Source organism: Leuciscus leuciscus (assembly GCF_965113295.1).
Source record: "Leuciscus leuciscus genome assembly, chromosome: 18".
Classification (NCBI taxonomy): domain Eukaryota; kingdom Metazoa; phylum Chordata; class Actinopteri; order Cypriniformes; family Leuciscidae; genus Leuciscus; species Leuciscus leuciscus.
Genome location: NC_138742.1, coordinates 23,204,731 through 23,228,101, shown reverse-complemented (window position 1 = coordinate 23,228,101; position 23,371 = coordinate 23,204,731). Strand labels below are relative to the sequence as shown.

General features: G+C 37.3%; 1 protein-coding gene across 1 annotated transcript in view; it reads left to right on the top strand.

Moving 5' to 3' along the window:
• The window catches only part of cntn3a.2 (contactin 3a, tandem duplicate 2), a 74,853-nt gene extending 51,812 nt beyond the window's left edge, over positions 1-23,041 (top strand). Inside the window, exons 13-23 of the mRNA XM_082145053.1 lie at positions 3,192-3,361; positions 5,837-5,954; positions 7,341-7,499; positions 7,869-8,018; positions 9,493-9,563; positions 9,873-10,107; positions 11,891-12,000; positions 12,402-12,588; positions 13,450-13,562; positions 13,926-14,091; positions 17,672-23,041. Coding sequence (XP_082001179.1) covers positions 3,192-3,361; positions 5,837-5,954; positions 7,341-7,499; positions 7,869-8,018; positions 9,493-9,563; positions 9,873-10,107; positions 11,891-12,000; positions 12,402-12,588; positions 13,450-13,562; positions 13,926-14,091; positions 17,672-17,772 — 1,580 coding nt within the window. The 3' untranslated portion in view covers positions 17,773-23,041. The remainder of the gene's footprint in view (positions 1-3,191; positions 3,362-5,836; positions 5,955-7,340; positions 7,500-7,868; positions 8,019-9,492; positions 9,564-9,872; positions 10,108-11,890; positions 12,001-12,401; positions 12,589-13,449; positions 13,563-13,925; positions 14,092-17,671) is intronic.
• The last annotated feature ends 330 nt before the right edge of the window (positions 23,042-23,371 follow it).

Genomic DNA, 23,371 nt, shown 5'->3' with positions numbered 1-23,371 from the left:
AATTCAGACATACTATTTGGCTTACATAATATTTTTCGCCTACCATATAGTGTGGAAGTAGGCATATTCAGGTGCAGGGAATCGTTTAGTATGATGAACAGAGTGAAATTTAAGTTGTCAATTCCTTCCAAAACAAGTTTTTGTGTGAAGACGTCAACATGTTCAGTCATGTGACATGCAGGTTTCATATTATTGAAGTGACGTCATTTTTGATTTCGACTCTGTATACATGAATTGATCAATGTTTTACTTGAAAACTTGGTCACACTTTAGTTTAGGGTCCAATTCTCACTATTAACTATTAAAGGGTTAGTTCACCCAAAAATGAAAATTCTGTCAGTAATTACTCACCCTCATGTTGTTCCAACCGCGTAAGACCTTCGTTCATCTTCGGAACACAAATTAAGATATTTTTGATGAAATCTGAGAGCTGATCACTTCTCCATAGGCTGCTAGGTGGCCCAAACTTGCTGTCCCAGAAAAGTTATTAAAGAGATCGTTAATATAGTCCAAGTGACTACAGTGGCTCAATCTTAAGTATATCAAGCGACGAGAATACTTTTTGTGCGCAAAAACAAAAAAAATAACGACTTTATTCCACTATTCATTTCCTTCTCTCTGGGCCTCGTAGTGTTTTTGCGCAGCGAGTTGCTGCAATTCATAAAAACAACTGGACTCCAGGCAGCGAAACGTGAATTTGCAGTTATTATTTTGTGTCAATATGCTGAATTTTGGGGTAAAATTATACCCTATATATTGTATTGTTATATGTTGTATTGACAACTCCTCAATTAAATATTAACCATCATATATTCTGCATAATTGGATTTATTTTTAAAATAAACACTGACAAAAAAAAACTATACAAGTTTTAAGGCTGGATGATATGACGATATAAATAATTAAAACAAGTCATCACCCGGATTTAGACATATATTGTATTTATATAAAGCGTTCACAGGCAAATTAGCTTTATGTTTTCCCCGGCGTCGAAATCAGGCACATATAAATGTCAGGAAACAGGATTCCTAGCTGCATGTCAATGTCTATAGATCACTGGATCTTTGGTAAGTTGTAAGGAACACTATATTGAGTCCAACCTCAGTTTAACTGATAATCGCTTGTTTTACTCACGTTTTTGCAGTTTCCCCTATTAAATCCAGTCATGCAGCAGCTCTTTTGCCTCTCAGTCCGGCTGAGGGGGCGTTTTCCTGCGGGAAAGTGACGTCAATTCATTACCTCTAGTGAGAATTGGACCCTAAAGGAAAGTAATAGCAAAACTTTAAACCACTACAGTTGTATGAATTACTTTTACACTAACTTTGTGTCCTTTTTGGAGCTTGAAACTGTTGGACCCCATTGACTTGCATTGTATGAACAAAAACATTCGACAGAACATAGAAAATCATACGAGTTTGGGACAACATGAGGGTAAATGAGATTATTTTTTTTTGTATCCTAACCTGGCAGTTACGCCAGAACAACAAATAGATTTTGCTGAAAGAGTAAATACAAAGGTGATCTGCACAGAAGGACTTCTGTTTCATGTAGTTTGTTCTGTTTTATATAATGCATTCTGACAGAAAAGTTGTTTGATTGCTTTCTGGGGCTAACATGCTCCTCTAGTATAACGCCATGGGTTAAGCGGTTCAGCTCTCCAACTGGCAGGTTTTTTTTTTTCTTCTCAGCTCAACTCAACAGGGATAGGAAACAGTGGCTTTTTGTGTGTTGTTATAATTACCCATTTTCACGCTCTGCTTATGGCATTGCAATTACCCTGGATTACACTAATGGACTGTGTGAGGGTGTAGGTTATAGGTTGAGCTTGCACAATTTAGAGAGAAAAATATAGAACGCTGCATTTGCACTCTGGGTTTTACTGAGATTACTACAGTACATCACAGTATTTTACAGCTAACTCCGCCCCAGCAGATTTGAATATGAATCTGAAAGGAAGCAATTGGGCAAATGTAAAAACAGTTTTAACAGTAGTTACAGGGGTTATATCAATTAAATTGAAATAGATTTTCCCTTGATTGTTTGAAATAAGAGTTCATCACGCTTAAATTTACGTTTAATAAACGTTTATTTTACAGAACAGAAAAATTCCCTCCCCCAATTTTTTTTTTGCATGTTTCCGGTCTTTTTTATCCAATCAGATGCTCTTTACTATGAGAATGCCCCTCCCCTTGATGTCACCTAAAACTGATTAGCAAGTTGTAGACATAACTAAAACCCTTTTTTTTAAGAACAATCTCTTCTATATGTTCCAGCTTGTTTCCGCCTCAGAATAAAAATCTTATCTTATCTTATAAAAAATGTATCTCGCAATTCTGACTTTTTATCTCAGAATTGTGTGATATAAAGTCGCAATTGCGAGTTATAAAGTCAGAATTGCGTGATATAACGACACAATTGTGTATTATAAAGTCAGAATTGCTTGATATAAACTCACAATTGCGAGAAATAAACTGTTATATCTCGCAATTCTGACTTTATAACACGCAGTTGGGAGATATAAAATCAGAATTGTGAGGTGTAAACTCGCAATTGTGAGATAAAAAGTCGCAATTATCTTTTAAAATGTTTTATTTTGTGGCGGAAACAAGCTTCCATACAAATCGATTCTACAATCATAACAGTAATTCTGTTTTATTTTAATGTTTTATATATTTTTTATAAATAAAAGAGTGTGTTTAGTTATCTTTTAGCTTCTGCCGTGAGAGTGAGAGTCTTTTCCCTAAAATAATAGATAAAGCTTTATCATCCTACCAAGTGGGTGGAAGTAAAAATCCCATTCATTTTCTCCATAGAGAAATGGGTTTTTAGCGATATTGTATAAACCTTTCAAGACAGACCTACTTTGAGCTCCACGGTTGTTAATGTGCTTCTATAGAAGTCCATCGCAATGCTTCATCATGGGATTAGTAGATCATTCATTAATACAAACACTGTCTCTTACCACTGTATCTTTGTTGTGATTGGTTGGTTTGGTTCCAGGATCAGAACTCTTGTACATAGAGCAGTTTCAGGTTTTACAACAATGTTTTCCTTATGTGATCAGGCTGAAAAAATTGCCTATTTAATTTTGTGGTTAAGCAAGAGAATTTATGTATTTATTATTCATTTAATATTGATTGAATCAACCTTATGACTGGCCATTGAGTAAAGCTGAGTGTGATTTTGAGCAGATCCCACACAAATCACCCAGGGTCCAGTGGACATGGAGATCATCGTCGGGGAGAGTATTGTTCTGCCCTGCCAGATCTCCTGTGACCCTGCTCTGGAAGTTTCATTCTCCTGGGCCTTCAATGGGCAGCTCCTCAATAAACTGGACCCGCATTATGAGCATGTAGGAGGGGTAAGTCATATTTTATTAGATATCTTCTCTGTCCATATTCTGTTCTGTCTACTGTTGTGTCATAAAACTGGAGAAAGATTTTCCACATATATCAAGCATTTCAACCTCACCAAACAGTCTCTTAAAGGTGCACTCAGTAAGTTTTTTGGTTTATGTTGCTGTTTTTGTTTATGGCAGTTGTCTTGAACTCATTTTAATTCAAAGTCAGCATGAAATGGAAGTTGTGATAGACTTTTCTTCCCTCTCGTGACATATATCCAAGTGAAACGGCTTCTCAAACAAGAAAAAATGTAGGGCGGGACTTGATTTTGTCTATTGAAATTGATTAGATGGTTGGGCTTTGCTATTGGTCGATCTCTTGTGAGTGACAGGTTGTCCCGCCCCTGTGCCAGTAAACACTTCATCAGAGAAGACGTCACTGCAAGAGGGAGGGGAAGTTAATTTGATCAAAGTTCACGAGGGCACGTGAATAACAAAATCAATTATGTGCATGGATAAATCATTTATAATTAATATTGCAATATTCCATAAAAACAAGAATTGTCAATTTTGCTTTCATGGTGACTTTAATTTAATTTAATTGGAAAAAAAGAACATTTGTTTGGATACTCAAATGACTGGAGTCTGATTCATACTCAATGTGAATTCACATTATTTTAAACAGATTTATCAAAAGTACTATAAATTTCTTTATGTAAAACCTTTCTAATGAGATATAAATACTGGGTGCACCTTAAATATCATGGTACCGTATACTAACTCATACAACAAATTAATTTATTATTCTTTTTATACTCAGCAAATGTCAGATTCTAAACTTATGAATCCCAGTAGTTTACTGTGCAATGCTTCCATTGTGCTATGAACCAGACCTCAAATGTGGAAGACTTCAGGAATCAATTTATCACTTTCTTTCCGAGCTTTTAGCTGTTGCATCCACTGCATCCCACTATGTTGACTTTGAGCTTCTTTTCCCTCCTCTTCACTGAATAAAAATCAATCCATCAAAGTTATGCCTTCAAGGATCTCAAGTGTAATATCCTCATAAGGCTTTTTGAATGGTCAGATCTCAGATTGCTTTTCTCTGGGATGTAATGACGTCTTTCTGGAAATAGTAATGACTGAGAGAATGCCCTAATGAGGACTGACTGGTCAATATTGGATGTGCATGACTCAACTGAGCCAATCCTTAAACAGATTTATTAATCAAAGCCATCAAAAATATGATTTCTTTCTCAAATAAGGTTGCATAGTTAAAGGATCTAAATTAGTTTGTTTTCTGCATTTTGGAAGCAATGGTAAAATAAAATTATTTTTGACTTTCATGCAATTATGATCATTTCAAAATGTGGGGGTTTTCGACATTTGGACACACGCATACTGTAGGAAACGCACTCATCTTCATTTAAGCCGGTGATTCTTCTTGATAATTATATTCCGGTTCTTATGAATTCTCCGATGCCACCCGTCTTGTAGGATTATCAGCATGAAGTTCACAGCTTGGATGAACTCATTTCCATAATGAAACGAAATTTGTAGCCTAATGTCCTTACTGCTGAAATTGCAGATTTACCTCTTGTTTGCCAACCACAATCTCACCCTTAGATAAGAGCATACATCTTATCTCATGTAATTTAACTGATTTGAAATCTAAGCGCCTTTTATTAAATTAGTGAAGTTGTCCGTGCCGAAGATTTCACAGACAATGTCAACATCCGAGCGAATCAGCGTCTATGAATAGCAATAAAGAATCCATTCTTTTAAAAAATTACGATTTTTGACAGATGGGGAAATAAAGTAGGAATTAACCCTTAAATGCATGAGTGTTTCGCCAATCATTATTACATATTTGGTGAATCGTTTTTTAAGACAGTATAACTATGATGTTTGAGAATTCTGATGCTCTTTTTACTTGATATTTACATGTATCATCATGATTATATGTGGACATATCATTATTACTTTACCTGTACTTCATCTATTCCCTTGATTGAGTACTTTTAAAGTTCACCTACACTCTTATGAACAACTTTCATCTTTATTAGATTAATAAAGGCATTTCATTGTCGTGTGTGGATTTAGTATTCATCACTTGCACAGTTTCGTATCACAGGGTTTTGGCACACTGAATCCAATCACACTACCTCTTAAATGTGATTAAGTTCTAATTAGCCAATTAGCGAGTGAGTTTGGTAGCTGGGTTCTGCGCGGTACCGAAGGAGCCTAAGGGTTGGCCAGAGGGAATGTTTATCCATGACGGACATTTCAAATGTAGAAGCGAACAGCCTTTGCCAAAAGTCATCCATTAGCTGTGGAGTTGGGCCACATTTTCATTCCCAAACCCAGCAGGGTGTCTACACTTACTGAATCACTTGCTGGGGAATATAGCAAACAACTCACACATCTTCCTGTCGCTTTAAAGTCTCTGCTGATAGAGTGGATAGTAATGCGTATGTGTGTTGTTTATATCTCTAGAGTACATCTGGAGATTTGATGATACGGAATATACAGCTGAAACACGCTGGAAAGTACGTCTGCGTGGTCGACACGGATGTCGAGAGTTTATCGGCTGCGGCTATTTTAATCGTGAAAGGTAAGAGAGCGGTTGGGAATTGGAAGGAAAATCTGATAGAAAGACATAAAAGCTCTCCTTGCTTTGCCATGGAAATGTATCTGTCTGTTGAATTGATCCGTTATTACATGTTCCATTAGATGTAATTAGAGGAACATATCAAAGCTGTTGATCAAAGGTCACAAATGAGTTTCAGCCGGATCAATAACTTTCAATTGAAATTAGATTGGCATGCCAACTTTTACTGCCAGAGCCTATAATAATGCTTTATAACAGCATCACAGGCTGTAAAAGTAACAATCGCTGCAAGCATAAAACGCAAGTAAAAACTGGCTGTGGCGTGCAAATAAAACCAGTTGGTTTAACTAAAGGGCCTCACTTAAAATGATTTCAATTATGACAAAACAAGTATTAATATCAGCTAAAACAACAAAAAATCAAGATATATCCTATTTTAATTAACCAATTTTACCTATTATTATTTTACCTACCTTTATTTTACCTACTATTTTACCTATCCTATGAAACATCCTATTTTAATCAACAGCTGTTTTTTTTTTCTTTGCCAAATTATAAACGTGTGATTTCTAGATAGGGAAAAGTCATGTAAATTCATATAATCATAAAACTCAATTGGGAATATAAAAGCACTGGATATACATTTTTCTAGTTATGACGAGCTCTAAAATACTAGACTAAAATAGAAAGAAATTGTGAGTATTCGTTAAAATCACTAACCCTAATCTTTATCCAGTAAAAGTCATTGGTTAAAAGAGTGGGAAACCTAAAGAGCATTCAGCTTCTGAAACTTCTGAAATTCTACTGTTAAATTACAGAAACTAGGAGTGGCTGGCTTGCGAATATTGTTATGGACAATGGAGGGCCTTGGTGCCAAAAGGTTGAGATTCACAGAAGAAAAATGAATGTATGTTTGACGGGGCTTTTTAAGTGAGAAACAAAGACTGTCTGATCTCGTAAGTGATGCTACGAGTGACCCGCGCTGACAAAACCACGAAAGATTATGCTTCACTTCTTTATATTTTCCCCCAAACGTGTGCGAATTTGACAAAGCAAGACAGTTCTCTGCACATTTTAATTGGAAGAACCAATTAAAGATGTGCAGAGAGAAATGCCTGCTTGCAGACGTGCTGTAGCTGTTAAGAAAACAGCTCTGAACGCTCAAGCCTCTGAAAAGCTTCACTGTGATTCTCCAAGAGATCTAGTGTTCCCACAAAAGCTACAGCTTAAAATGTAATAACACCTTTTAGAGACTGGTCTTATATCACAGAGCTTTAGTGAGGCGATAAGAGGAGAGCTTCCTGGCAGGGGGGTGAGTAAGGTTAGATGTCAGTGAAGGTAACTTCATTTCTAATTGCTAATTCACTGCTAATTGTCTGATTGAATCAGGTCCCCCAGGAGCTCCAGATGGTATAACAGTGGAGGAGATCACGGACAGCACGGCTCAGCTTTCTTGGAGACCCGGCCAGGATAATGGCAGCCCCATCACAAGCTATATCATCCAGGCCAAGACAGCTTTCACAGTGGGCTGGCAAGCGGTGAACACGGGTAACAATACAGGATTAGCTAAAGCTAGTCAAGCGGAGCATCAATTCAGCGAGAGGCTGAAATTACCATAGCACATCTCGTATGCTTTTTAGAAAGAAGCTTATGCTTGCTTTGAGTACATATAAGGGCCTCTAAGTATTAACGCAAAACGACTTAATCTGCTCTCTTGCCCTGCTGCTCGAATTCCAATTCATTGGAACAACATCCCACCCAGAAAGAGACATGGAACAGAACATGTTTTTTATGTTTCTTGACATTTCTGGCTTACTGTAAACATTGGCTCAAAATTAGGCTGCTGTTTGTTGACTTTTCGGCTCTGTGTAATCCGGGTCTTTATGGTTAAACCGAGGCTTTTCTGTTTGCTCTCAGTCCCGGAGGTGATTGATGGCAACACCTTGACGGCAACTGTGGTGGATCTGAACGCATGGGTGGAGTATGAGTTCAGAGTGCTGGCCAGAAACAGCGTTGGCGTGGGGGAACCGAGTCCCGCATCTCTTAAAACAAGAACTGAAGATGCAGGTGAATCACCAACTGTGTGCATTTATACTAGTGCTGGGCAACGATTAATCACGATTAATCGCATCAAAAATAAAAGTTTGTGTTTACATAATATATGTGTGTACTGTGTATAATTATTTTGGATCCAAAAAAAACACATATGGATGTATATATTTAAGAAATATTTGCATATATTTTTACATAATTTATATTATATATAAATATTAATATTTTATATATAAATAACACACTTTTCTTAAATATATACATGTATATGTGTGTATTTATTATACAAAATGGTTATACACAGTACGCACACATATATTATGTAAACACAAACTTTAATTTTGGATGTGATTAATAATATTTTATAATACATGGTGTATTCACAACATGACACACATTCTGACTAGCATGTAACTGCATTCAAATCATTATGGGTGATACAGTTTGTCTCATTACTTTTAGTTTGGGGTTCGTAAGATTGTTTAATATTTATAAAAGAAGTTTCTTTTGCTCAGAAATGTGGCAAAAATTACAGTAAAATAGTAAAATTGTGAAATATGTTTACCTTATTGCAAATATTTAAAATAACTGTTTTCTAATTTAATCTAAATTGTAATTTATTCCTGTGATGTCAAAGCTGAATTTTCAGCATCATTACTCCAGTCTTCAGTGTCACATGATCCTTCAGAAATCAGTCTAATGTGATGATTTGATGCTCAAGACAAGATTACTTATTATTAGCAATGTTGTGTTGCTTAATATTTTGCGGAAATCATGATTATCAGGATACTTTGATTAAAACTTGGATCAAAACAACTTTTTTTAACTCACTTTTTTGTTAGTAAATTTGTTGACCCGATAAACCAAGTGGTCAGAAGCAAACTAGAAGCAAAATCATCATGAAACCAAAATTGACAATTCACAGACATAACTGACAGAATCACTCTGAGTATTCTTGATTTGATATAATGCCACTAAGCTGACAGGCTTTGGCAAGTCCAGTGATAAATTTCATCCTCAAAATGTATAAATTCCACATCAGATTAGTCAGCCAATCAGAACAGAGCTTGCCAGATCGAGAAAGCGCAATCCAGTTTTGTGTGAAGCATGTATCAGATGGTCAGTGAGCGACTGTAGGCGGCCTGTGGGTGTGCTGTCTGATGTTGAATCCACCAATGTTTAAGTGCCCGTATTCTTCAAATGACCATTCCTCAAGTGCCTCTTTGTATATAGAATGAATTCTTCGAGCAGTTTTGTTGAGAGACTCTTGGCAAATGGTGAAATTCACTAGAAACAAAGCCCGTTAACTCAGACACTGCCCACAGAATCTTTTAAAAGCAGTTGCTAAGGGACCGGAGCTTTGTTTCTTTTGATACTTGATAATGAGGCTTTAAGTAAAATTGGGGAAAAAAAGAAACAATGAGGAAGGCTGCACTGAATCTGCTGCTCTGAAAACATGGCGGTTTTCTCTTTATTTCCCTGTTCGCAGTTCCTGACACGGCCCCCACCGATGTCGGAGGTGGGGGTGGCTCCAAGTCAGAGTTGGTAATAACATGGGAGGTAAGTCATCTGTCTATATTATCACTCCCTCTGTGCGAGGTAATAGTTTTGGCTAATTAAATGGAATTGAATGGAGGTGTTTATTACCTCAGTCAAAGCCAAGCCTGTTTTCCATCTGGGCCCTTTACTCCCGTAATGGCATTCAATTCAGATTTGGTTGTATATTAAAAAGCGGTTCATTTGCGCTCTCAAGAGGTTGCATCACTTTGCAGAAACTGTGTGGGATTTGGAAAGGCACTGGGTGTGAACCTGAGGCCGAATCTGGTCTGTATGTTTTAATATCACTATAGTTTTTTGTTTCCCTCCCAGCCTGTGCCTGAAGACCTACAAAACGGAGATGGTTTCGGCTACATCATCGCTTTGCGGCCGCTGGGAGAGGTCAACTGGACACACGCCGTCACCTCCGTACCGGCTCAGTCCCGTTACGTGTACCGGAACGAGAGCATCCTGCCCTTTTCTCCATTTAGCGTCAAAGTGGGTGCCTACAACACCAAAGGCCAGGGACCGTTCAGCCCCGTTACCATTGTGTTCTCGGCTGAGAATGGTGAGACTTTCAGTTGCACAAATGCTTACCTTTTCAGTCATTTCCAGTGTTTTCAATGGATTTTTCTCTGTGCTGTGTTTCTGTATTTTTCTGTCTTTTGTAAGGTGCATAAAACTTTCAAAGGAGGCTGGAATTGATTATTTCACCACCAGCACTATATTATTTGCAGTGCTGAAAGAACATGGCATTTTGTAACAAATGGTCAAGGAAAAGAGAGATAGGCTAAAGATTTAGATTACATAATGGTGTATAATTTTATTGGTTTCTCCAACACGATTGGTGGCAATTTTCTGTTCTTTTAGCAATAATTTATAATTTCTTTAGAGGAAGTGAATTTGGTATTTTGCAAAAGGTCCAAATGTGCAATTTTCCTTTTTCCAGTAACTACAAAGTAAAGCATGTACTGTACATGCTGTTGTGTTGTAAATGTCAGGTGGTTTTAGAGTATCTTGCTCAGCATTTGAAGCACTAGTGCTGGAATCTTTCAGCTGGTTAGGATCTGTTTGGGATGAGCTTTTATAGCGTGGAGTGACGGGAAGACAGCGGTGTGTCAGGAAGCTACAGCATTAATTGAATTCCTGTTCGGATACTATTCCTTTGTGTCACTCAACTATCCTGTTAAAATAAAGACCGGTAATGTACCATTTTAGAGACAAAAGATTTTTGCATCAGGCATTTACAAATGATTTTCATCAGCCTCAAATTCGTGCTTCTGTTCTCATCTTGTCTCTTCTCATCTAGTCTTGTCTCTTCTTTCCTCCTCTTTTAGTCTCTTCTCATCCCTTCTCTTCTAGTCTTGTTGTTTTGGCTTTTCTCCGTTCTTCTCATCTCCTCTAATCTCTTCCCTTCTCTTGATCTCATCTTGTCTCCTCGGGTTTCATCTCATCTCTTTCAGTTTTGTCTTGTTTACATCTCTCATCCTCTTCTCTTCTCATCTCTATTCTTTCAGTCTTGTCTCATTTTGGTCTTCTTGTCTCAGCTCGTCTCGTTGATCTCGTCTTTTCTCTATCTGTCTTGTCTTGTTTCATCTTCTCTTCTCTTTCAGTTCTGTTTCGGCTTCACTCCTTGAATCCTAGTTGTTCTCTATTCTCTTCCCTTCTATCGATCTTGTCTTCTCTCGTTTCTTCTTAGCTCTTTTTATTTCCTCTCATCTCTGTCAGTTTTGTCTCATATCCATCTCTCTTCGTTCTGTCCTCTTCCCTTTTCTTTTAGTCTTTTCCTGTCTCATTTCATCTTGTCTCTTCTCTTTCAGTCTTGTCTCATTTTCTCTTCTCATCTCTTTTAGTCTCATCTCGGCTTCTCTCCCATTTCCATCGTAGTTCTTCTCGCCTCCTTTAGTCTCTTTACTTCTCTTGAGCTCATTTTGTCTTCTCTCATTTGATCTCATCTCTTTTCTTTCAGTGTTGTCTCATTATGGACTGCTCTCCTCATCGCATCTCGCTTCATCTTGTTTTTTTCAGTCTTCTATATCGTTTTCGCTTCTCTTCTGTCCTCTTCTCTTTTTCTCTTTCTCATTTTGATCTCACCACGTAGTCTTATCCATACTTATCTCTACTCTCCTGTCTCGTCTCATCTCTTTTCTTTCATTCTTGTTTTCTCTTCTCTTTTCTTCTCTCGATTTATCACATATCTTGTCTTAGTTTTTGTCTTGTTTACATCTCTCTTCATTGCATCCTCTACTCTTTTATTTTACTCTCTTCTCTTTCTGTCTTGTTTCATCTTCTCATTTCTCCTCCTCTTCTCTCCTGTCTTTATGCATTCATCTTTTTCTCTTTCTTCACAGAGCCCAGTGGCGTTCCAGACGGCGTGTGGGCCAGAAGCATTTCTGCCACTGAAATTGAAGTGAACTGGCACATTCTCAGCGCTTCCCCAGAAAGAGTGTTGGGCTATGAGGTGCGTCCCTTCTTCTAAATGGAAATGACTCTCTGTCCGGTTTTGAAATGCACCGTGGGTTCTGTCAGAGCCTGTCATCTCCCACGCTGCACCTCAAAGTTCCCCTGTACCCATGGAAACGCTCCATTTGGAAATAAGAATAGGGCACCCTGTTCTTACTGTATGCATGGGGGGCCCTCTCTGCAGCATGGGCGAAATGGCTTTTCTTCATCTTTTTAAGGGCAGAGAACACATTACACATTCCTCTCTGAAACTCTTCATCCACGTCACCCCAAACCCAATGTGTGAAGGAAAGAATACTCCTGTATAATGATTCTCATGCACTGAACATAATGGCACCGTAGCATTATAGTCTTTAGATCCCACAGTCTGTGCTTTCTCTCCGTCGCTCTTGAAATCAGGTGGTGTACTGGGAGGATGATACAAAACCAGAGACCATGGGCAAAGTCAGAGTGTCTGCCAATCAGAACAAGGTCAACATCAGTAGTCTGAGAGGATACACTCAGTATTTCCTGACAGTGAGCGCTTTCAACACGGCGGGCACTGGCCCTCTTTCTCCTACTATCAATGTGACCACCAAGAAGTCCCGTGAGTATACGCTTGTTCAATTAACTGTTCATTTAGGCCTCTTCTGCAGATTGATAAAAATCATTAATGTGGCATTTTCTACAATTGTAGAAGTATTGTAAATGTAGAACTGTCAATTTTATTGTTTAAACAAGATAAAGAAATCTGACTTTTGACACACTACTGTTCAAAAGTTTGGGGTCGGTACGTTTTTAAACAAAAAAATCTCACTAAGGCTGCATTATTTGATCAAAAATACAATAAAAACAATAATATTCTGAAATATGTTTTCTGTTTTAATATATATTCAAATGTAATTTATCAAACCTGAAATTTCAGCATCATTACTCCAGTCTTTTGTGTCACATGATCTTTCAGAAATCATTCTAATATGCTGATTTGCTGCTCAAGAATCAATCATTTTGCTGCTTAATATTTTTGTGGAAACTGTGATGTATTTTTTCAGGATTACTTGATGAATAGAAAGCTCAAAAGAACAGCATTTATTTGAAATAGACATTTTTTGTAACATTATAAATGTCTTTCTCACTTTTGAACAATTTAATGATTCCTCACTGAATAAAAGTATTAATTTATTTCAAAACATTCTTACTGATCCCACAATTTTTTACGGTAGTCTATATATTTAAAGGATTAATGGTTATAACATTCTGTCATCATTCACTCACCCTGTTCACTCAAACCTTTGATAGACATTTAAATAAATGTTCACGAAGAATAAAGCAAAAGTACTGTTAAAAGTAAGTATATGTGTTAGTATAATACACAATGAACAAACAGACAGCCAGGCGCCTCTCTTTCTCTCCTTCTCAGTGTTGTTGTCACACGTGCACAGTAACTAATGGCTGTGTTTCCCCTCAGCACCCGGGCAGCCACCTTTGAACGTGGAGTGGAACCTGATTGGCTCGAAGCTCACTGTTCATTGGGAACCTGTCATTTCTCTGGAGATGGAGTCAGATGTTACTGGGTATCAGGTAAGTGCTTCCCAGCAATGTAAACCTCAAAGCCAAACTGTAAGGCATTATTTTCACATAATCCTATTAGCTTGTTCTATTCCAGTGAGCATTCAGGAAACAACTATATTAAAGTGCTTCTATTATTTCTCTTGTTGGACCATTACCCACCTTTGTGGTAACGGAAATTAAAAATAAAACTAATTTCTAACGCAGATCTACAGCATATATGCTGTACAGTATAGCGAAAACACCAGGTGCTAATAAACACTGCGGTTCCCCACAGTGTATGATAATTTGATTGTACTTCCTTTATCGACTAAAATAGCTTGTGCTGAATAAATCTAAGAGGTTGTTAGCACCTCTCTCATTTGGTCTCTTCAGGTGACTTACAGGAGGAACCGGCATAAAGAAATGAACTCAATAACAACAAATCTGACCTCAGTGGAGCTCACCCTACCTGCAGACGACGATTACATCATTCAGATACGAGCGCTGAGCGACGGCGGGGAAGGCATGCCGACCGAACCCATCAACATACATAAACTTAGTAAGATCACGCTATTTTTCTATAATCTCATCAATTCGATACATTTGAGGATGGTGGATTTCTGAAATGAGGTGGGGTTTTTTTGTTTTGTTTTTGTAGTCTTATGAACACTACTGTTTGTTTGTTTTTTCAAAGAAATGTATTATTTTATTCAATAAGGATGCATTTATAATGTATCAAAAGTGACAGTTAAGACATTTATAGTGTCCCAAAAATCAATTTCAAATAAATGCTGTTCTTTTTTAACTTTTTTAACTTGCTAATCATCAACGTATTCTGGAAAGAAATGTATCACAGTTCCCACAAACATATTTAGCAGCACATCTGTTTAAATATTGATTATAATGGTTACCTGAGCATCAAATCATCATATTAGAATGATCTCTAAAGGATCATGTGACACTAAAGACTGGAGTAATGATGCTGGAAATTCAGCTTTGATCACAGAAATAAATTACATTTTAAAATATATTCAAATAGAAAACAGTTATTTTACATTGTAATAATATTTTACAACATTACTGTTTTTACTGTATTTTTTTATTAAATAAATGCAGCCTTGGTGAGTATAAGACTTATTTTTAAAATATATATAAATCTTACCGATCACAAATGTTTCAGTTCTATTTAGACAGTTTCTGGATTAAGGAAATAGCTCAATTATATGGCATGTAACACCGTCTTTTCAACATCCAATCAATTCCCAGAGGATCAAATTAAGTCCCAACCTAAATTTTTTCTATAAAATAGAATAACATTTTCTTTCTGAAAATCTAAAAACTGCCTGACTCACAGATCTCTCAGGTCACCGTGATTTTGCCTAGACATGTTCCTGGATCATAATTTTTTGTTGATCCTGGAACAACATTTCTGTACAAAAATGTTATCCTAACCCTATCCCTACCCCTCAAACTAACCCTACCCATAAGTTATCCCTAAAATCATATGGAAAAGATAGTTGAATAACACTGATGTAGAAGCACCTAACACTGGTTGTAAGCCTAAACTTGACATAAACTGTAAACTTGTCCCTCAAATCTGATTGGTTGATTGGAATGCTGTTCCAGGGTCAACAAAGATGTTGATCCAGGTTCATAAACTTGGTGAAACGGCGTTCACCCTCCCTCGCATTTACGGTTTAGGACATCTATGAAAATGCAACAAGCTCAGGGGAGGAAAAAAAATCCTGATATCCCTGTTGTTCATTTAGAAAAATTACTGATTTATGAATTCAATTGTATCAGTTGTTTATATTTCGGCTCATTTATTTCACGTCCGGATCCTCACACAATATTACATTTGCGTGCATGAGTTAAACCTGCAGGCGTGTGCAAAGCACATTCACTGCCCTCCGCTTTTCAAGGCCCATGATGTAAAAGATAAATATCCAATGCCAAGGGATATTAAACACACAGGCCCCTATAAAATAAACAATGCACAGTTGACCTCATAATGTTCTCGTCCTGTTCCCCCGAGTTAGCAGCGCAGGTGCAGTTTGCAGCGTAGACGTTCTGTTACGGCAGCCCACAGAGTTTAATGCGCATCTCCAAATGAGTTCTCACTGATTTGATGTGTCCTCCTCGTACACCTTTTATTCTCCACTGGGCTAAGCAGTCTGATCTTTATTAACTAGCCCAAGCTCTCGCCATCTATCTTGTCCCGCTCGTCTCCGTTTCCCCATGGATATAACGTCACAGGCTGATGCAACTGCAAGGGGCGACTGTTCTCTGTGGCTTATTGTTCACATTTTTCATTTAATGGCCTGCAATGCCTCGCTTTCACGAAAAAGCCCTGGATTTTACGGTTGTTAATGTTGGAAATTATTAGCTGTGCCAATAGCAAGGTTTTCCAGCCTGCTTTAGCATTAATTAGTCATTTAGAACGGGGAAAAACTGCTCAGTGAGCGTCTACTGTAAGTCAATGTAAATCCGCTCAGAGCACAAGACTGTCCACCACCAGATTTAGAGCTAAACACTGATAAAACTATAATTTCATCCTTCAATTCCCAACGATCAGGGCTTGACGCCTACCTTTTATTCCTAAGGAGCACCTGTGCTCTAAGTTAAAAAATGTAAACTTTATGGGCGCAATGAAACTTAATATCTTAAATGACTTAATTACTTTTTTCATCTGTTTCACACAAAAGATGTTTTAAAGAATGCTGGTAGCCAAACAGTTACGGAAGCTATTGATTTCCATAGTATTATGGTAGTAGTGAGTAAATGATGACAGAATTTTCATTTTGGGTGAACCATCCCTTTAACTGTCAGTGTCCCGGTAGCGGGACACTTTTTCTCATATTTTAGTAATCATCATAAATTAGGTATCATTCAAAAGCTTAACCATACCATGGAAACTGTACTTTAAAACCTTGTAGTGAGCTACATTTTTCTCAAATTTGGAACACAACTTGGTTAGACATATGGCTGGGATTTTCTAGCAATTTTGTAAAATATATATTTTGTAGTTCAGTACATTTGCTGTACTGTTAACTTAAACTTCTATAACTTTTTACACTTTCATTTTTTGCTTTCACTTCTGCAATAATCTGCTGAGTGTCTTCTTTAAAAAAGAGACCAACCTTAGGTCTGTAACGCATTTATGAATTACAACCATTTAAGTTCAGCTCTAAGCTGGAAATGTGGGCGGGGGGTTGACAGTTGACAGGTTAAATATTTCTGCTTCAAGCTGTATTTGATAATTATGTAATTAAACGCTCACACATATATATTTCAATCATGACAACTCTTGGAATAGTTTCAACATGTTATTAAATATGTTAAAGGGCGGCCGCACCTATTATGCAAAATTCACTTTTACATGGTGTTTGCACATAAATGTGTGTTGGCAGTGTGTGTACACAACCACCCTATAATCATAAAAATCCACCCAGTGCTTTTTTTTAAATCCCCATAAATCATAAGCACTGTCTCAGAACAAGCCGTTCTCAGACTCGGGGCAATGTGGCGTCACTTTGCACAGGCCCCTCCCACGACTGTTGATTGACATTGCAGTTTGAGCATAGACCCGCCCTGTGTGAGCTGGACACAACAACAAACACTGAACCAGACTATTTGACTATTGTCTATTCAGCGCCTCATTGCTACTTTGAAACAAGCAGTGCTCACATTTATTAAATCAAAGACTTTTGAAGCTTAATAATCACATTAGACTGTATCGCGATTCCTGTATTTCCATCCCCAAATTTAAGACCTCTTAAAATAATTAATGTTTGTTATACCATTTAATAGTTTTATGACCTTCAATTTCCTTGCCTCTAAATATACAGTAGTCAACATTTGAAGTGGATCAAAAAAGTTCATCAAAGTTGTCCTAAGACAAGAACGGGTATTGTTCAAAATTCATGTATAACTTTGATGAAAGGTTTTGATCCACTTCAAATGTTGACTGTTCTTCAAATTTTACATTTTACACACATCTCTTCTTAGTCACAAATGTCAAAAGTTTCAAAAGTCGAGTCCTGATGATGCCTTTTCATTACTGGATCCGAGTCTATTTGTATTCATTATCACAAGTTAATCCTCTTCAGCGTCTTAAAGACCTGTTTTCCATGTTCCAGGTATGAGCGTACGAGGGTCCAGAGCCTGGCGGCCCAACGCCATCCCAGCCTCCTTGCTTTCTATCATCGCATTATCGACACTGCAACCGGCTTTGTGTTAACAGTCTGAAGGATCGAACGTCCTCTGACCAGTGTGATTTGCCCGTGCTCTTCCTCGCAGTGGAATCGCTGGAGAGGTGCACCAAAACACTTCTGAGGCAAGATTATCGATCCATCTCTCCGTAGTTATCTGAGGCAATGCCCAGCAAACGTTTGAGGAGCGTTACAGGAAAACGTCAGCGCCACGGTGGTTGGATTTCGTGTGCATGTTATGTACTGTGTATCATTGTCTCTTTGCAAGTGATCCGAGACCCTAACAAGGTTTCAGATGAAGGTTTTTGCAGCAAACTAAGTGAGGTGGGATGAGTCATATTACTGCACTAAGATTCCATCTTCTCATTGATCCCTAAGAACAAATGCCTTACTTCCATGTACATGCCAAAGTAGTTAACGTCCTTTTGCTTTTTACTAAGCTTCTGTTGGGTAAAATTGTGATTGTTTTGTAATTATCACATCATTCATTTGAGGATTAGTTGACCCAAAAATCATTTACTTACTCTCATGTTGTTGCCATGTGACTTGTTTTTCTGTGGGACATAAAAGGAGGAATTTTGGGTGCTGGGCGCTCATTCCCACGCAACTACGAATGGAGATGGAGGGCCCTATTTTAAGGATACAAGCGCATGGTCTAAAGCGCACGGCGCAAGTGCACTTAGGGCGTGTCCGAATCCACTTTTGCTAGTTTAACGACGGGAAAAATGGTTGGCGCGCCCATCGCATGGTCTCAAAGGGTTGTCCCTATTCTCTTAATGAGGAATGGGTGTGTTTTGGGCGTAACGTGCAATAATCCAACCAGAGTCTCATCTCCCATTCCCTTAAAAAGCCAGTTGCGCTGGCGCCATGGCGGAACAACGTGGCGCAGGACGTGAAAATGATAACTGCGTCGGGCTGAAACTAGTAAAAAACACTTGCGTTGCGCCGCATGCGCCGGGTGTATGAGACACGAGAACATTCCGTGAGAAACAAGATTGTTTTTGTGAACAGGATCAACTGATTAAACTCGAACTCGAAAGAACGATTTGTTCATGAATCAAATATTGTTTATCTTATATTCTTATGAACCAGCAATGGAAAAGTACTTAACATCTTACATTACAGTATGCTGCTTAAAACTATTGTATCACTTCAGATGACTAGGCATATAGCAAGTCATTTTTCAGTGTCAGAAGTCCTCATTCACTTTCATTATATTAAACAGAGCAGCCAGTATGTTCTTTAAAAATTCACTTTTTGGGTTCCACAGAAGAAAGTAAGTCATTTGGAACAACATGAGAGCGAGTAAATGATGACAGAAGGTGTGAACGTTCCCTTTAAGCTACTGTTTGATTGTTTGTATTCACATCATTAATTAATATTTAGCCTTTGCTTACCATTTCAGTTATTTGTTCAAGAGTTGTCTCTGTGCCTTATCTATGTTTTAGCGTGCACACACACACAAGGCTTGTATTTGTTTGCTCCAGACACCATGTTGCAGCTAAAAGCCTCCAGTATTCATGATTTTGTGACATTTCATCTACGTTAACACTAGGAGAAGTTGTAGGTAAATTTGTCTACACTCACAACAATATAATAATTATCATAATGACATGAAGGAAATTATTGGGCTTTTATAAATATGCTAGAGATGTTCAAAATTGAATTAAGCCTTTAGACACTTAAGACTTAAATGCAGTCATAATGATTTGGTTTACTGAAGAAATGCCATCATTTTTTATTATCAGAAATGTAATTTTAGTAATAGGTGTGTGAAAATGTAATTCTGAGATGAGCAACCAATTTTAACAGTATTACAATATGAGCTTTATTAGGCTTTCTTTCAAGTCTGGAGTGATAAAGGCACATTTTAATGACCCATTTTTCAGTATTATCACTTTATCATCCCTTGAAAAAAAAGAAGTGCACTTAATTGTATTAAATATGCATTTGTAGTGTACTTCAAATAATATATTTTTTAAAACTGTACTTTAATAATAATGATATTATAATATTAATTAAAGGCCACTTAAGTGTACTAAAGAGTTCACTCAGGCCCTGTCCCAAATGGCACCATAAACTCTTGCTGTCTTCCAACGAGTCCGCGCTTTTGGGAAGTAGTCTGTTACAGAGATCATGGGCTTGCAGACTTGGCAAAAGTGCGCATCGAGGGCAGATATCGACTGCAAAGGGGGCGCTCACGAGCACCCTTTTGAAACCTAAAATGACAAATGGGACACACCCTATGGTCTGCGCGAACGTGGCAGCCATTGTAAGTCCACAAGACTGTAAATACATTTGAAACAGGGCCTCTGTTTCTTGACACACTTGAGTACACTTTTAAAAAGGGCACTTTATAATAATATCAAATTGAAATTTGTACTTGAATGTTCGGTAACACTGTATTTTACAGTGTCCTTGTTACACATGTTACATGTAGTTACTATAGTAATTACTATAAATTGTGCATAATTACATGCAACTAACCCTCAACCACACCCTAATCTTAACCCTAACCCTATAGTAAGTACATGTAGTTAATTATTATTACTCAGTACTTAAATATATAATTACACTGTAACTATGTCATTGTTACAGTGTAATTATATATTTAAGAACTGAGAAATATTAAGTACATGTCCTTACTATAGGGTTAGGGTAGAATTAGGGTTTGTTTGAGGGTTAGTTGCGTGTAATTATGCACAAGTTACTGTTCTTACTATGGTAAGTACATGTAACATATGTGACAGTGTAAAACAATGTTACCAAATAAAATGTAACCTAAAGTACAATTTAATTGTTTTAATAATATTTTGTCATGCTTTGAAAGAAATACACTTATTTCGATGTGTTGATTAACATACTAAAGCACATGTAAAGTACTTGATACATTTTAACTGTAGTGTGTTTGTTCGATATTACATTTAATAGGTAATATATTTTAAATGTACTTAATTGCAACTTCATTACAAATATGTGTTCACGAATATATTTAAATACATGGCATGCAAGTTTCAATAGAAAGAACATTAAAGTATTGACAAATGCTTGTCAATACAATCGGCAGTACACTTTAACTATATTTACAAAGACGATAGAATACAAGTAATTATGAAATTGTTTTAAAGTGCATTAATAATTAGTGCTTAAGTGTACTTCTTTTCCACAAGGGATAGCTCAAGTATTATACTATTTTGACATGTTATTTTTTAAATATATTTTGATCTCCTCCAGTACCCAATATTAGTATTTTTAATAGCGCTGCAATTTTCAGGTACAGTAACGCGAGACTGATCGGGCACGTTTAACGCATTAATAATCGGTTTCAACTCACTGTTAACATAAAGCACTAGAGCATGAACTCAAAATTCCTTCTTGACTCCATTTGAAGTTGTTTTTTATATATAACAGCAAATCAGATGTCAGCGTGTGTTATTTTCTTTGCCCTCTGGTTATCTGCAGGCTGTTACATCTGAGCGAGCAACGGCCCCGTATCAGCCGTTTCTTTTAGTACAGATAGCACAGATATCAGCGCATCTCTAGTTTTTAAAGCGGCGGGCAGCGCTGGATACTGCAAACATCTGCTGCATCTTAAACCCAAAATGCTGAATGGTTGCAAAATGCCACTTTGTTTTTTTTCTAACCATGTACATTGTGACTTGTTCTTCTGTGACTGTTAAAAGTCTGGTACTTTATGTATTTGAAGCTTGTTTAGCAAAGCTCAGATAAATAGCTTGTGTTTTATTTGTTACGTTCTCGCTTTCTAGGCCACTCACCAGATGCTCCTCAGGGCCTTTATCAGCTGAATCAGATGTGGTTAGGAAAGTTGGAAGCAAAAAAATCTGCTTACACGGTAGCGCTCGGATTGCTTTAGACTCTTTCAGTCCCGGGAAATAATTACTATACTTGTGCATCACAATACTATGGCCTCAGACTTGGCAGCCAAAAGAATAATGAAAAATTGAGAGCCATGACCTGAAAGCACACGATTTGACTGATCCTTACCGTGATGTAGAAGCCATTAAAGCGCGCTAATAAATTATAGAACGCCCTGCGGGGGCTTTGACCAAATCTACAAGGGAATAATGGTTATTAGGACAGCCGAGACAAGATGGATGTGAGACGAACAGCGACGGCGAGGTGTTTCAGGACTGTCCGGACAGCTGACGAGGAGCAGGTTTGCTTTTCCTTCTTTTGTTTCTCCTCACGAAAGGGACGTAGCCACCTTCCTTTCGGTGTTATTTTAGGATGACCGCACTCAAAGGGCCTTCGTACGACTCACTCACGCACATTTGAGGAGACTCTAGGGCCGCCCCGCACACTCGGCCTTGGTTTTGATACGTAAGGTCAAATAAGAAGCAGTCTGAAGTGAGAGTAAATGAAGAGCTTTGCATTGTCCCCACAGACTTGCCGTACAATATAGATGTCACATCAAACTCTGGCGAAGCTCTTGGATGTTTTTTTTGTGTGTGTCCGGGATGAAGGCTGCTGCATGATTTTGATTTAACCTTTGATAATGGCTGCTGACATTTAGGTGACTTTTGGGACTTGTGTATTTTGTTCTGGATTGTCAAGCCCATTTTGTGGATATTCTTCATATTTTTATTCTGGAGTTGCTTCGGAGGACTTCATCTGAGATCCTTAAGTGCTTATTATTATTTGTCAGGCCATTTTGTGGATATTATTCATATTTTTTCTAGAGTTGCTTCAGAGTGCTTCATCTGAGATCCTTAAGTGCTTATTATAAATGTTAAAAAAAAAAGTACAAATACAAAAAATCATTGGTTTATGTGATTGCTTCAGAAAAAAAGGTACAAGTGTTTTGTATTTTGTATGTATTGTTCTGTTGGTTCAGTTTTATGACATCAAACTTGTAATAGTTTTTTTGTTAAAGGTCAAGTGTTGTCCTTTAAAAGTAAAGCAATTCGATTGTGACTGTCACAAATTGATTTGCGGAAAGATTATGTTGTGGAATGCAAGATGGTATTTTGTTTCGTTTTAGTTGAAAGGACAACGAGATCCAGATTAACTTTGTGTGTTAGATTCAAATACATCAACATTCCATATGTTGAGTACGTGTAACAACACTTGACCTGATGTTTTGATATTTCTGTATTGATACATTGTTTAATACTTATCTCTGTGAGATGATGTACTCAAGCTGAATACCGTTTTCATATTGAAAAGAATTGGACTGTGTATAGTAAAGCTGTGCATGTTGATTGTTTAATGTGTGTACATTTTCTAAAGCAAATTTAATAATAAAAAAAAACACGTATTGGAGATTTACCTCTATAATGTCACAATACTGAGTCCTTTTGTTCTGTAATAAGCTTCACTTGCCATTTAAAGCCACACGATTTTCACCAGCATACATTCAGGATGTAGCAAGCATTTTTATGCAATATTCAACTACATAATTAAAAGCTTGTTTGACAGTTTGGTGGGTGGATGGATGGTTAAATGTCTTGGCAAAACATATTCATCTAAATAGAGAACGTTTTTTGTTCAATCACAAAATGTATCGTTTTCTTTTTACAAATATATTTTATAAGAACATGTTTTTATAGTTGTTTTATATATAAAAGTTTTGTGTCTGGTGACTTTTTGTAGGGGAAGACCTTTAGT